The following is a 13,080-nucleotide window of genomic DNA, read 5'->3' as shown; positions in this document are numbered from 1 at the left end:
TACAGCAGGCACCATAAAACATTGAAACAATGAGTCAAATGCCAAAGAACAAAGATGTGTTTTAAAAGTGGGTAGAGAGGGAGGTTGCCTAATATGTAACAGAAGGAGAGATTTGTCTAAAATCTTCCCAACATTCTAGAGAGGAAAATAATGTGCTGTTAAGCACAATTTAAGTAAAAAAAAAATAAAATATATGTTTATCTAGAAATGAAAGTTGGGCGATCATTAGTAAGTGGAAATATATTTTTAATGTCTTCTGTATTCATAATTGTTCTTTCACCAAGCGAAAATACTATTTTTTTCAAATACTGTACCTGATTATTCAATAGAATTTCCCGTAGGATATTTGAACACCAAAATATTCTATAGCTGCAGCATTAGCGGGCACTGCAACCCGCAGTGCTATACTGTACTGTCTATACATAATATGAATAAATAATGAAAGAGATGACCTGACATTTGGGGATGACTGGCCATTGGGAATTTCATGAGTTTTCCCAAATGCCCAGTCCATCCACATTGACGAATCGAATAGTAATGGCTTGATGTCGGTCGAACAACAAATCGGCACGTTGGACACTGCAACACCGCTCCTCTGGAAAAAGTTCAGGCTCAAGATTATTTTTTTTTTACTTTAAGCCCTGTGTGCACAGTATAAGCAGTACTAAAAGTAGTACCTGTTCAATCTTATTCATATCTTGCAATGTCTTTTCCTCTACGTAACCCTCATTTTCTTCAATAAGCCTCTGTTGCTCCCCTGTCATCGCTCGCTCCTGTTGTGACATCATGTCAGTCATTTTCATGTCAGTGACATGTACAATTGGCAATGTTGGTTATGTTTGTTATGCATGTCAAAAAAGCTGCTGTAACAGCACTATTTAGCCCTTAAAAAGCACGTTACGATGCATATTGCTGCTCTATTACTAAATATTTTGACAACTGGCAGTCTTGGTCTTCTCTCGAGATTTGTGCTTACATCTGCTACTAAAAGGTTTCTGTGGAGTATTGGAAAAATGACAAGTGTATAGTTTTGTCAAGTGTTGGTGGCATTGTGCAAACATGACTCAGTCAGAAAAGGTACTAGTTTGAAACAAATCACAAATGTAAGTTCTAGGGGTTTTCATGAATTACATTCATCAAACTTTTGCAATATACTGTACAGTCAAATCGATTTCATTCAAATCAGTTGGTAATTACAGTGTCTATTATTGCTTCTTCACCTGCTGCAGCAAGTTGGAATGCAGATTTATGTTCTCCACACTATCAGACTTTGCATCAGATGATCCCGGTTCCAGAATTTGTCCCGCTCAAACCCCTACAAGGGGATCTCCCCCACCTAGTGTGGACAATGGAACACATCACACTGTTCCATCATTGGTTAAATGTCATGTTTTAACATAATACATTTCAAGTTAAGATTGGATAAGTTATCACTGTAAAACATGAGTTTGACTAAATGTGTGTCATATTTTTATTAATTTTTTTGTTTCAGTTTTATAAGGTTAGGCTATATAACTAGTCTAGCAAACATTGATTTAAGGCACACACACGCACAGACACACAAAAAAAAGAAACATACGTACGAAGGCTCTGCCAGTAACCTGTACCGAAAGGATTTGCTTGAATTTGTTTTGCCGAATACAGAAGTAGAAAAAAAAACAGACTCAACCATTATTCAAAGACACAAAACAAAACCATTACCTTGAACAGTAAGCAATCTAATACAAAAGAGACATTTCTCTTACTTTGAACTAACATTAGTTAGCTTGTTTTTTTTTTAAAGCACTATATTATATTTTCTTTGATATGCAACAGCCAAACAGCATGCTTTGTCTAGACTGGACTCTGAGTTAGCTCAGCTTCGCAGCAGTCATAGGAGGCTCAGTCAAATGTAAAGCTAGATATCAGAAAGAGAAAGAGTGGCACAGAAAAAGACCAAATGAAAGAAAATGACAATGGCGAATCCCGTAGAGGCAAAGACCGTGAATGGCAAAACATAATTTACACAATTATAAACATATTTATTTATTTAATGCAATAGAAAATAACTCACGATAGCATTAAAGAAGAAAAAGCTCATATTGGGGAAAAAAAACAACCCAACAATATTGTGTTTTTGTACAGAAGTGCCAGTGACTAAGAAATAGTCTTGGCCATGTTATATGCTCCTATTGACTCAGCGGTACAAAGCATCATGATCTATGTAGTTCACAATGCTGTGTTCAGCTGAATCGGGTGAAAAGTAATGTTTTTTGACGAAGGTGTTGAAAAGTATGACGGATTCATGGGATCACGATATCACGACATTGCCGTTATCATTACATCGCTAGCAATGAGAGCCTCGCAAAGAACGAACTTTACTGTTTGCAACTTTGCATCGACCATTTACAGCAGACCTGGGCAAATTACGGCCCGCGGGCCACATCCGGCCCTTTGTACGTCCCTGTCCGGCCCGCGTGAGGCCAATCATAAACACCATAAATTAAACAAAATTTTTTTTAACTTTTATTTTGAATTTTTATTTTGAAAAGTGTTACGTCACTACGTATGCACGTCGTAGACGTAGCACTTTTACTCGCGCCAGGTTACCCTCAAGATGTCAGAACACCCCAAGAAAAGAAAAGTTGATAATGAATTCCGTATTTTCAACAAGACATGGACTGCCAAATATTTCTTCACAGAAATTAAAGGTAAAGCAGTGTGCTTAGTCTGTGGTAAACAGGTTGCTGTGTTTAAAGAATATAATTTGAATCGCCACTACACGACCAAGCATGAAGATAAATACAGAAATCTGTCTGGTGAAGAGCGTGCAATGGAGTCTGATGCATTGCTTGCAAAACTACAAACCCAACAAGGATTTTTCACTAAACTTCACACTCCCAGAGAATCAGCCGTCAGGACAAGTTATGTCATTTCTCACAAAATCGCCAGAAAAAGTAAGGCATTTTCCGACGGAGAGTTTATTAAGGAGTGTTTATTGGACTCTGCTGCGCTGATGTGCCCAGAGAAAAAGGGCGCGTTTGAGAACGTGTCACTCTCCCGACGCACTATAACCAAGTGGATTGAGGACATCGCGGGAAACTTAGAGCTTCAGCTGAAGAACAGAGCGGCCGACTTTGACTTTTTTTCTCTGGCTTTGGATGAGAGCTGCGATGTACGTGACACCGCCCAGCTGCTCATCATCTTACGTGGGATAACCGCAGACTTTCAAATCACGGAGGAGTTGGCAGCCATGCAGTCAATAAAAGGGACAACCACAGGTAATGACTTGTTCAGAGAGGTAAATGCATGTATGGCCATGTTAGGCCTGAAATGGGACAAGCTTACAGGTGTGACAACAGATGGTTGTCCAAATCTGACCGGGAAAAATGTTGGACTTTTAAAGAGAATGCAGGATAAAGTGACAGAAATTAACCCTGATCAGAAATTGACATTTTTGCATTGTATCATACATCAGGAAGTGTTGTGTAAGACAGTGTTAAAAATGAAAAATGTCGTTGATGCTGTCACTAAAATAGTTAACTTCATCAGAGCGAGAGCTTTAAATCACAGACAGTTTGTTGCTTTGTTGGAGGAAAATGAGGCTGAACATGGTGACATAAGCTATCACTGCACTGTTAGGTGGCTCAGCCTTGGCAAGGTTCTGAAAAGTGTCTGGGACCTGAGAGACCAGATTCAAGAGTTCTGTATTCAGAAAGGTCATGACGTCCCAGAACTTTCAGATAACGACTGGTTGGCAGACCTCGGATTCGCTGTGGATGTGACTGCACTAATGAACGAACTAAATGTCAAAATGCAGAGCAAGGGCCTTTTTGTGCATGAGATGTACAGTGCAGTGAAGGCTTTCATGAGAAAACTGCAGCTTCTCTCAAGCCAAGTGAAGGAAAACATTCTGACCCACTTGCCAACACTTAAGGAAGCCAAAAGATCAGGTGATCATCTCCAAAAGTACTCAACCATGTTAGAAGCATTGCATGCAGAGTTTTCAAGGTGATTTCAAGATTTCAAAACTCTTGAGAGTGAAATGCACATGGTTTCTTCTCCCTTCAACTGCAGTGTGGATGATGCACCAAGTGAAGTTCAGATGGAACTCATTGATCTGCAGTCTGACACACTTCTGACAGATCACTTCAAGTCAGTCTCACTGCTGGACTTTTACTCCGCCCTCAAAGAGGAGAACTTTCCACACCTGAGGAGGCATGCTCAGAGGATCCTAGTCCTCTTTGGATCTACCTATCATTGTGAACAGACATTCTCAGTTATGAAGTTCAACAAATCCAAACACAGATCCTCTATGACTGATGACCACCTCTCAGCTGTCCTTCGCATAGCCACTTCAGACATTTCGCCAGATTTCACTGCCCTTGTTCAAGCCCAGAACAGACTGGATTATTCTCACTGAAGAGGTAACATGAGGTGGAAAACATTACAAGTTATTGTTTGTGGAGATTAACAAATTAAAAATAAATTGCACTGGTTCAATAATTGTTTTTCTTATTTAACCAATACACCACAATTTCACATAACCTAATATAAATATTTACAGAGTGTTTTATTCTTCTGATTATCAGTACCAGCTATTCAAAATATTTAATTTGAGCATTTTACAATGAAAGAAAGTTGGTGGCCCTCTGACACAATTCAGGTTTCTCATGCGGCCCCCGATAAAAATTAATTGCCCACCCCTGATTTACAGTATATTTTCTCAACGTCATGACTCACATAGGTTAGGTTTGCATTTCACAGCATTTTTTTTCTTCCTGATGGGCTTTATTTTCACTTGATTGTTGATGGTGCTGACAACATAACGCATATGAATTTTTGAGTAGCATCCAGAGATATGCCTTACAAGAGAAAATTAAAAGCCTTTTTCTTAGCAATGAAATGTACATGTAGCGCTTCTCCCTAACTTATTGGTACCAACTGTATTTCATACACGTTGTCATTTTCACCGTAGAGGCAGAAAATAACGTGAAAACGCTATATGTATTCAGGTTAGACGGCCTTAGTGAGTGGCAACGTAAGATGGCCGCCGGTGGCTTCATTTCTCCTAAAGGCGACACCCGCCGCAGCTGTGGCTGAAAGCTCTAGAAAAGTCTAGTAGGGTCGGACGTGCGCCTCCCTCCGTTGCTATTCTCAAACCCACACTACGTAAAAACATACACTGTAGTGTTTCCTTCACTGGCTGGTGGTGACGTTTTACGTTGCCTGTGTGTGGCAGCAAGCGTTTCTTCTCTCTGCAGGCGATAAGCGCTCTTTTCACACGAAACCGGCCTGTCTCCGAAAAAGACAATGACATCAAGCCAAGAAATGTAAGTTGTGTGACACACGGCCCGGTGCTCAAGCTGAAATGTGGAGACATTGCTTGTATAGCCGGCTAATGTTTTAGCCGCCCGACAACATGCTGCGGTAATGGCGGGAGGCTGGCCTTTACCTCGGTGAACTGTGAGCTCAGCTACCATTAACTTGCTAACTGTCCGACAATTTCGGACCACTCTTTCAAATACTCTGCCCACTAGTGTTTACTGTAGTATGCGATGATTTCTTGGAACTGCGACTACTTTTGTATGACGTTATGGCGTATGTCAGGTGCACCGCATGGCCATACTCAACTGTTAGCTTGGCTAGCACAGAGACATTCATTCAACGACATTCGAGCCGGTTCTAATGAGGATCACATCTGTATCGGCGTTTTTGATTTTTTACGGTTAGCAAATTGCACTTTCGCAAAATATTAAAAATAGGGAGAATATTAACGTTATTGGATACAAAACGTTTACGCTTACTATTAAGATTATTTGGCTCGTGGGGCCACGAGTTTATTGCATTGTAGAGGAAAGTGGCCATTTATAGGCAGCTTATTATTCAGATATTCCAACACACCATGACAGGAGCTATTCGCCCTCTCGAATCAGTTATTTATTTTTTTAGTGCGGTTAGGTGGTGTTTTGATATTGAGACCCGCTGTAACTTGCCTTTACCTGATACTGGCTTTTAATGGAAGACTGGCTCTATTATGATCTATGCTTAGATTTCAATTCCATTTAATTTCTATAATATACTATAAATCGAATAGTTATAGTTCCGGGCCTTTTGAAGATCTGAGTTCTCTTTTGTCATTCTACAAAGTACCGTGCAAATCACTAACGTCGGGCTGAAACTTCATGTCACAATTTGGTAAATTTTATATATTTTTTACAAATCTTTACTATTGGTCAGTCTGCATGTGTGGCCTGTTATTTTTATAAATTGGCCAATGTGAAGAGTTGAACATGGCTTGCACTCTTTGACAAGCAATGTTGTACAAACTTTTTGGCTTTTTTGGTGTCTTCTGAAAAGTGATGGTTTTGGAGGTGCAAGGATTCAGCTTGACACCAGTGTTGTTTGATGAGTTAAAATGAATTGCTGTGCTCTCATTGCTGTTTCTTTACAGGCATCCGGCAAGTGCCAAGTGGTACGATAGGAGGGACTCTGTTTTTATAGAGTTCTGTGTAGTGGACAGCAAAGATGTAAAGGTCACTTTTGATAAAACTAAATGTGTTTTCAGGTATGTATGCATCATAATTACTGTGGACAATTTGACTGTGTCAGCTAAAGTGTCTTTGATGGTTTTGGTTTTAAAAAGTCGTGGAGGTTTTGATCCATAGACTGTCACTCACATTGGAGCTGCCATCTTAACTGTCTATCACAGAGCTAAAATGTTCTCCAAAATGGTGGTAGCCATAAAGCCATCCAAATATTTAATATGCATGCACCGTATTTGTAATGTGAACATGTTTCCACTGGTTGGTTAATGCATGAAACTAGCAATGTGAATGACTGTCACATTGAAAGACAAAATAGGACAAGTTGAGTAATTGTGTACTGTGTGTTTTCCCACAGTTGTGTTGGAGGAACTGACAATGTCACACATGAAAACAAAATAGAACTCTTTGATGCCATCGATCAAAATGTAAGTTTAGTTAGCAGCATTGACCAAAATGTACTTTTTTTTTTCATTTCCTCACCATCACTGTCCTTGTAAATGCAGGAATCCAAACACAAGCGCACAGATAGATCTGTGTTGTGCTACTTGCGAAAAGCAGAGCCGGGCAAGTCGTGGCCGAGGCTTACCAAAGAGAAGGCTCAGGTTGGTTGCATTCTCAAAATGCCGTCTGCTTAAAATGCACCGAGCGGGTTAGATGACTTTTAATGGGGTGTGTCTCCACAGCAGAGATGGGTCAGTGTTGACTTTAACAACTGGAAAGAGTGGGAGGATGACTCAGAAGAGGAGATGGGCAACTTTGATCAATTCTCAGATGTAAGTACTCTTTAGCTGTACATTGAAACTATGTTTGTGTTTTGTCTCGTGGCAAATACGTCATTTTCTGTTACTTTGAGTTCATATGCGCAACACTCTGTACGTGGTCGCAACTTGCGAGAGACAGTGAGGGAGCGTGTTCAATGTCAACATGACCAAACAAAAACTGTTTTGGTTGTTAATAAACGTGAGTTTGCTGACCAATGCTTCCGTAATTCATAATAGATGCAAGATTCAGAAAAACAGGGAAAAAATATTTTAAGAAAAAAAGCAAGAAATAAAATTATTCCGAAAAACAGAGCTGGTGTTCTGGTTTTCAAAGTAATTATTATTATTATTTTTACCTCTGAAGTCCAAGTGACCTGTTGCAGACTCGTTAATAGCGGAAGCGGACACTTTCCCGCATACCTCCATATGCTGTAAGATGGTCATGTTTACTTACTGGCTCTCAATAAAGCAATAAATGTGTATACTGTATTGTTGTTCGTTCTCTAATCTTTGATGGAAAACCTCTTTAAAAATATATATATATATTCAGAAAAACGGGGAAAATTTTCAGAAAATAATTATTTTATAAAACGGAAAAATGACTCCCCAAAAATATTCAGAAAAACAGAGGAAATATATATTTTCTAAAAACAGAAAGAAAAAAAACTCAACGGGGGAAAAATCAATAAAACAGAAAAAAATACTCAAAAAAACAAAAGCTCAATTAGTCAGAAAAACAGGACTTTTTTTTTCCTCTGGTGAATGCAATACGCTTCCGTACCTATTAATTATCAACGACTTTGGTCGTCAACATTGTTGTGACGAGTCGACTAATCTTGGCAGCCCTAATGTAGACTCAATGATATCACTTACATGGCAGTTATGAGTATGCACATAACATATATATTAGGGGTTTAAATCTCTCCAATCAAGACGATTTGATATGCATCTCCATACATGGGGTGTGATCCGATAAAAGATGGTTCGATTTTAAAATGGAACGATTAGGTTCGATTAAGTAGGATTTCGATTCGGTGTAGCGGTGCAACGATTATTTGGTTACTCAACAATTAGTCAATCGTCAAATTAATTTATAATTATTTTGCTACTCCATTAATCGTTTGAATATCCTGTTCAGTGGTGCCCAAGTCCGGTCCTCGACAGCTACTATCCAGCCTGTTTTCTATGTCTCCCTCCTTCAGCGCAGCTGAATCTAATGATCAGCTCATCAGCAAGCTTTGCAGAAGCCTAATAACGATCCCGATCATGAATCATGTGTTAGTGGAGAGAAACATAGGGGCTATCGAGCGCAGAACTTGGCCAACCCTGATCTTGTTTGATTTTAAATGATCTAAATCTTGTAATTTGCAAACATCTGCTTTTATTTTGGGAAAACAGTGCGCAACATTTTTGCATATGTAAATTTAATGTTCTGACATGCTACAGACCAAATTAGTAACTATCAGTCTTTTAAAATGCTCTTTTAACATGAATCTTGTCCACGTGACCGCGTCCCATTCAACTTCTGTCACCAAACTGAAAGCGCAGTGCTGACGTCACATAACTGTGACAAGTCTTGCGTGACTTTATTTTTTTCACCCACGCCAAACGAACAGGTCTCCCGGGCAAAGTCTCGCGTGACTTAATAGTCAAGGAAATGCAGTTTCAACAGCTCGCTTGTGAATAATATTCTCATTCATCCAGGATATTTCATTCTCATGGCATTGAATCGATCGATCGGTTGTTTAAAAAAAAAAATAAACGTTTTGAGCAGTTCTATCAGCAACATAAAATCGATCTTTAACGTCTTGACCGGGCCATCGGCTGGTTCAAGCTATTTTTAAACCGATTCATGAGTTTGTGTGCCGGCGCACAAACCGGATTTCCGGTTCAAATCGCTTTCTGTTACACCCCTAATATATATACAATGGGGGTAGGGGAAGTTTCCGATTCTTAGATTTATCGCAATTCAGACATGGCCGAGTCTGAACCGAGCCACAAACGTCCACATTCCGATTGTTAAAATATGTTAATAAAAATATACAGAATAATATTGCGGAACTCAGAAGCGCTGTACTGTCATTTCCCGGACGAAAACAAACATGGATGATGCCAACCTTGTCGTGAGATCCAAAAAGCTGCTTTTAATTTAAAGGCACGTTCACATGACGGCAATAAGATCAGTCCACATTCACTGTGATGGCAGAGAAAAAAACCTTATCCATCATGTAAGTAGCATGTATGGGAGCATTTTGTGTGACTTGCAACTAGTCTGTGACTTGTCAAGAAAGCGACAAACGTTCAATAAAGTAGCATGCCGCCTGAACAAAGGCTAAGTTCAAAATAAAGCTCAAGAAATAATATGTTGATGCCATGCAATAGCCTTAGCACACTTTTATTTTGAAGTTGGCCTGCATGGTGGCGTGACCGGCTGAGGGCAAGCTTGACTTGCCTTCTACACATTTCGGATTGCCTTATCGCAGTTTTTCATTGCCATTACATGCCAGCATCAACACGTCGCCATCCCGAAATCTTATCAATGGATAATTTAGGGCGCTAAGAAAGATCATCTAGTTAATTACGCTGTCTTTGTGTGATTGGTCTCCGGTGTTAGCAGCTAGCTGCTAGCAGTGAGTGCACAGCTGTCTGCCTTTAAAGTACCGCTAGTCCGACAACTGTGACTTTATCTTTCTTTGGCTCTTTTACAATGATGTGAACATAGGCTAGTTTGTCATTCACTCTCCATGTAGAAGGAGTTATGTGCCTTAAATTGCAGTTTGGTGTATTTTTCTTTCTTTAAAAAAAGGAAAGAAAGAAAAGATAATTAGAATAATTTTCATTCTCTTTTTCTTTCTAAAACATTTTTCCTTCAAATAAATTAAAACATTCATCTTAAAATGTCAAATATGGCTTACATTCTAAATTGACATATTTGATCATTTGAGTTGAATCTTGTTATTTAATGGGAGCAAGTGTTATAAAATAAAGACAAAATTCTATTTCTATTTTTGCTGATCCCAAAAATGATCTGATCCGTGATTCAAATCCGTGATCTGACCGAACCGTGAGGCTTTTTTTTTTTATATCCATTGTACCAAGTGATCAATACTTAGTGAGATGAATAGAAATGAGTAGTATAAACTGCATCAATATACATAAATTAAAAATGGATCAATAATCGAATCATATCTGAATTGTAATCGAATCGTGAGGTGTCCAAAGATTGCCACCCCTGGTGCTTCATCAATTAAATGAGGAGGAACATCGTTTCATTCATGGTATTGGTCAGCACAACATAATGCCACGCACAGAAGTTTTTACTCTCTTAATATGCAACCGCTGACAACGTTGCAGGGGACTTTTATTTTCAAATGATTTCAGCGCAGTATGTGTTTTGATTTGTCACCACTCAGTAACGCACGCTATTGTGTCCGTATGTACGCAAACATCAGAGACGCATAAATCAAAGCCAACCCTTTTATTTAACATGGACGACACACAACTAACAGTCGTGGTGGCTCACTTACACATGACAGGTCTGTTAGCACAGACACACTGCCACACGCGGCCACAGCTTTTGTTTTGTTTTGTTTTTTGTAACCTACCGGGGCAAAAAATAATGACTGTTTGTGTGTGTGTGTTTTGATGCCACAACTGAATGGCACCAGGAAGTGAGATAAGTTTGACCTGTGCCTGTACAAGACTGTATAGGCAATTATGTACAATTAGCAATTATAGCATTCTCTATAAAAGTGCCACTAGGTGTCAGTATTCCTCTGTAAACCTTCCAGTCTGTCATGCGTCCTCAAAGGGTTAGTAGGGGGTTGTACATCTCCCCAATAAATTGTATATTTCAAAGTGCATCTTCTAAATCAAAACCGATTTATTATTTTTGTTACACCCCTAGTTAGTAAAGTTGATTTTTTTTTTTTTTTTGTTACACAGTGGTTAACTTCTCTCAATGCTTCTTAAAATATGAGATCATAGCTTCACAGTCAATGATTTTTGTGGAGGTGGCCATTTTACCCCAGAACAAAAACATTTATTTTAAATTACGTTTATGTAAAATGTAGCACAACTTTGAAGACCCAGCGTCATGAAACTGATTGCTTTTGACTTAGGATGTTCAACTGTAGTAGTGATTTAGCAGGTTTTACTTTCTGTGATTATTCAATGTTGAAAGCACTAGATGGCTGACGGAAAATTTTTCAGGAGTGTTTTTTTTAATTAGTATTTTTGGTTTGTCTGCAATTAGTGAAAGTTACAAAACTAATGGAACCGTGTTCCTTACGTAGTATAATATGAATCTCCATGCACTTTATGAATGTGTGAACATAATAAGGGAGCGGCGACGACAAATGAGTACCCCACTGCAGTTTGCTTTTACAACTTTTTCCACTTTTCATGGTGCAGATGGTGAATACCATGGGAGGTGGTGATTTCCAACCTGATCTAGATGGTGACGATGTAAGAATCATTTTTGTTTTTAACCAGATTACTGTATGTTTCTCATTGAATTTTTTACTTGATTTGTCACCACATTGTCTTTTTCCAGGATGAGTCTGCAGACAGCGACGATGACGAAAGTAAGAAATACGTTCCGATGTAACATCAAGTTATCAGTCACTTGCTGGTGGAAAGTGTAATTGTATTTCCCTTTGCTTTCAGAAATGCCAGATTTGGAATAGAGGCCCTGATACTCCGGAAAGAAAGGACGATCAGCAGACAAAGGAAGCAAAAGAAATCGACACTTTTACACACTTTTTTTTTTAAGGCAGTGGAAAAAACTAATGTACTGTCGGCAGCCATAATTAAATCCATAGCTGCTGCTCTCCGCTCCTGTGAAGGTTGACATGCATGGTAATACAGAGCAGCTATCTCCACTTCCATTTGCTGTACTGCACGTCAGGTATCTTGCTTTACTGTTCTATGACCAACGAAGCACATCTTAATGGATGGAAAAGATTGTCTTCAATTGAGCAATATGTGTTGATCAGATTGACTATATCAGAATTGTGGTTTATGATTAGTAAAACCTTTGTCAAATGTTGTGGTTTTAAATTAGGTATATAGTGTAGTTTGCTCTGTTAAAAAAACAAATAATAATAATATTTTTTTTTTTTTTTTTTAAGCTGGGGTCCCTCTAAAGCCTTCCATGTGCTGTGATTAGATGACCAGGAAGCCGGTCTTTTGTTTTTGTAACTTCAATTTCCTGCTTACATGTTTCCCTTTACTCCTTGTTTATATGAATCATGGCAAACATTACATCTGTCCAATGACCATCTAATCAAGTATTGTAAATGGAGTTCACCCATTTGAATACCTTAACTGGTCCTCTCTCCAACATACCAACATGCACTCGGCCTGCAGGATCAAGTTGAAACTAATTTGCAGCAGCAGACTTGAAGCTTGGTTTAGCTTCAGCATCACATCAATGTGAAACAGAACCTTGTTGGACACATGCAGTGGTGTGTTATGACCAAATTCTATTTTGCACTGTCAACAAAATGTATGGGAAGACATGTTGAATTACAGTGGACATTCATTTTTATTGTCTACATATTTCTAATAAACTGTTTAAGAAATATTGGACGCTCTCTTGCTGGTAACAATTTATGTATTTTGATTTGAACAGACACGAGTTGGTGAAGGTGAAACCTTGGTTAGCTATCTTAAACTGTTGTACTTTGATGCTAAAATGATACAATTTCACTACACGCCATAGGGTAATGAAAACTGCCACAAGAGCACTGCACAAAGCGGTCTTCGTGAATGCGGAAATTCCGAGGTGA

General features: G+C 38.8%; 1 protein-coding gene and 1 pseudogene across 2 annotated transcripts; both read left to right on the top strand.

Annotated features, from left to right (window-relative positions):
• The first annotated feature begins 2,995 nt into the window (after positions 1–2,995).
• Positions 2,996–4,402, top strand: LOC144035674 (general transcription factor II-I repeat domain-containing protein 2A pseudogene; annotated as a pseudogene).
• A 720-nt stretch (positions 4,403–5,122) lies between these two features.
• LOC144037317 (prostaglandin E synthase 3-like) lies at positions 5,123–12,875 on the top strand. Of its 2 annotated transcripts, none has more exons than XM_077548715.1 (8): positions 5,123–5,312; positions 6,434–6,547; positions 6,883–6,952; positions 7,031–7,129; positions 7,214–7,300; positions 11,702–11,755; positions 11,844–11,874; positions 11,957–12,875. In XM_077548715.1, the coding sequence occupies exons 1-8, from the start codon at positions 5,293–5,295 to the stop codon at positions 11,974–11,976; spliced, it is 495 nt and encodes a 164-aa protein (XP_077404841.1). In that variant the 5' UTR covers positions 5,123–5,292; the 3' UTR covers positions 11,977–12,875. The 2 variants fall into 2 exon arrangements, with proteins under 2 accessions (XP_077404841.1, XP_077404833.1); XM_077548707.1 differs by having other exon boundaries at positions 7,211–7,300.
• Positions 12,876–13,080: the final 205 nt, after the last annotated feature.

This window comes from Vanacampus margaritifer, chromosome 1, assembly GCF_051991255.1.
Source record: "Vanacampus margaritifer isolate UIUO_Vmar chromosome 1, RoL_Vmar_1.0, whole genome shotgun sequence".
NCBI lineage: Eukaryota > Metazoa > Chordata > Actinopteri > Syngnathiformes > Syngnathidae > Vanacampus > Vanacampus margaritifer.
Note: the sequence above shows the minus strand (reverse complement) of the source record. Positions and strands in the feature narration are given on the sequence as shown.

Coding starts and splice junctions, on each gene's coding strand:
- LOC144037317 (XM_077548707.1), top strand. CDS start 5,293: ATGACATCAAGCCAAGAAAT. Junction 7,130..7,210: donor TTACCAAAGAGAAGGCTCAG/GTTGGTTGCATT, acceptor GTGTCTCCACAG/CAGAGATGGGTCAGTGTTGA. Junction 7,301..11,701: donor ACTTTGATCAATTCTCAGAT/GTAAGTACTCTT, acceptor TTCATGGTGCAG/ATGGTGAATACCATGGGAGG.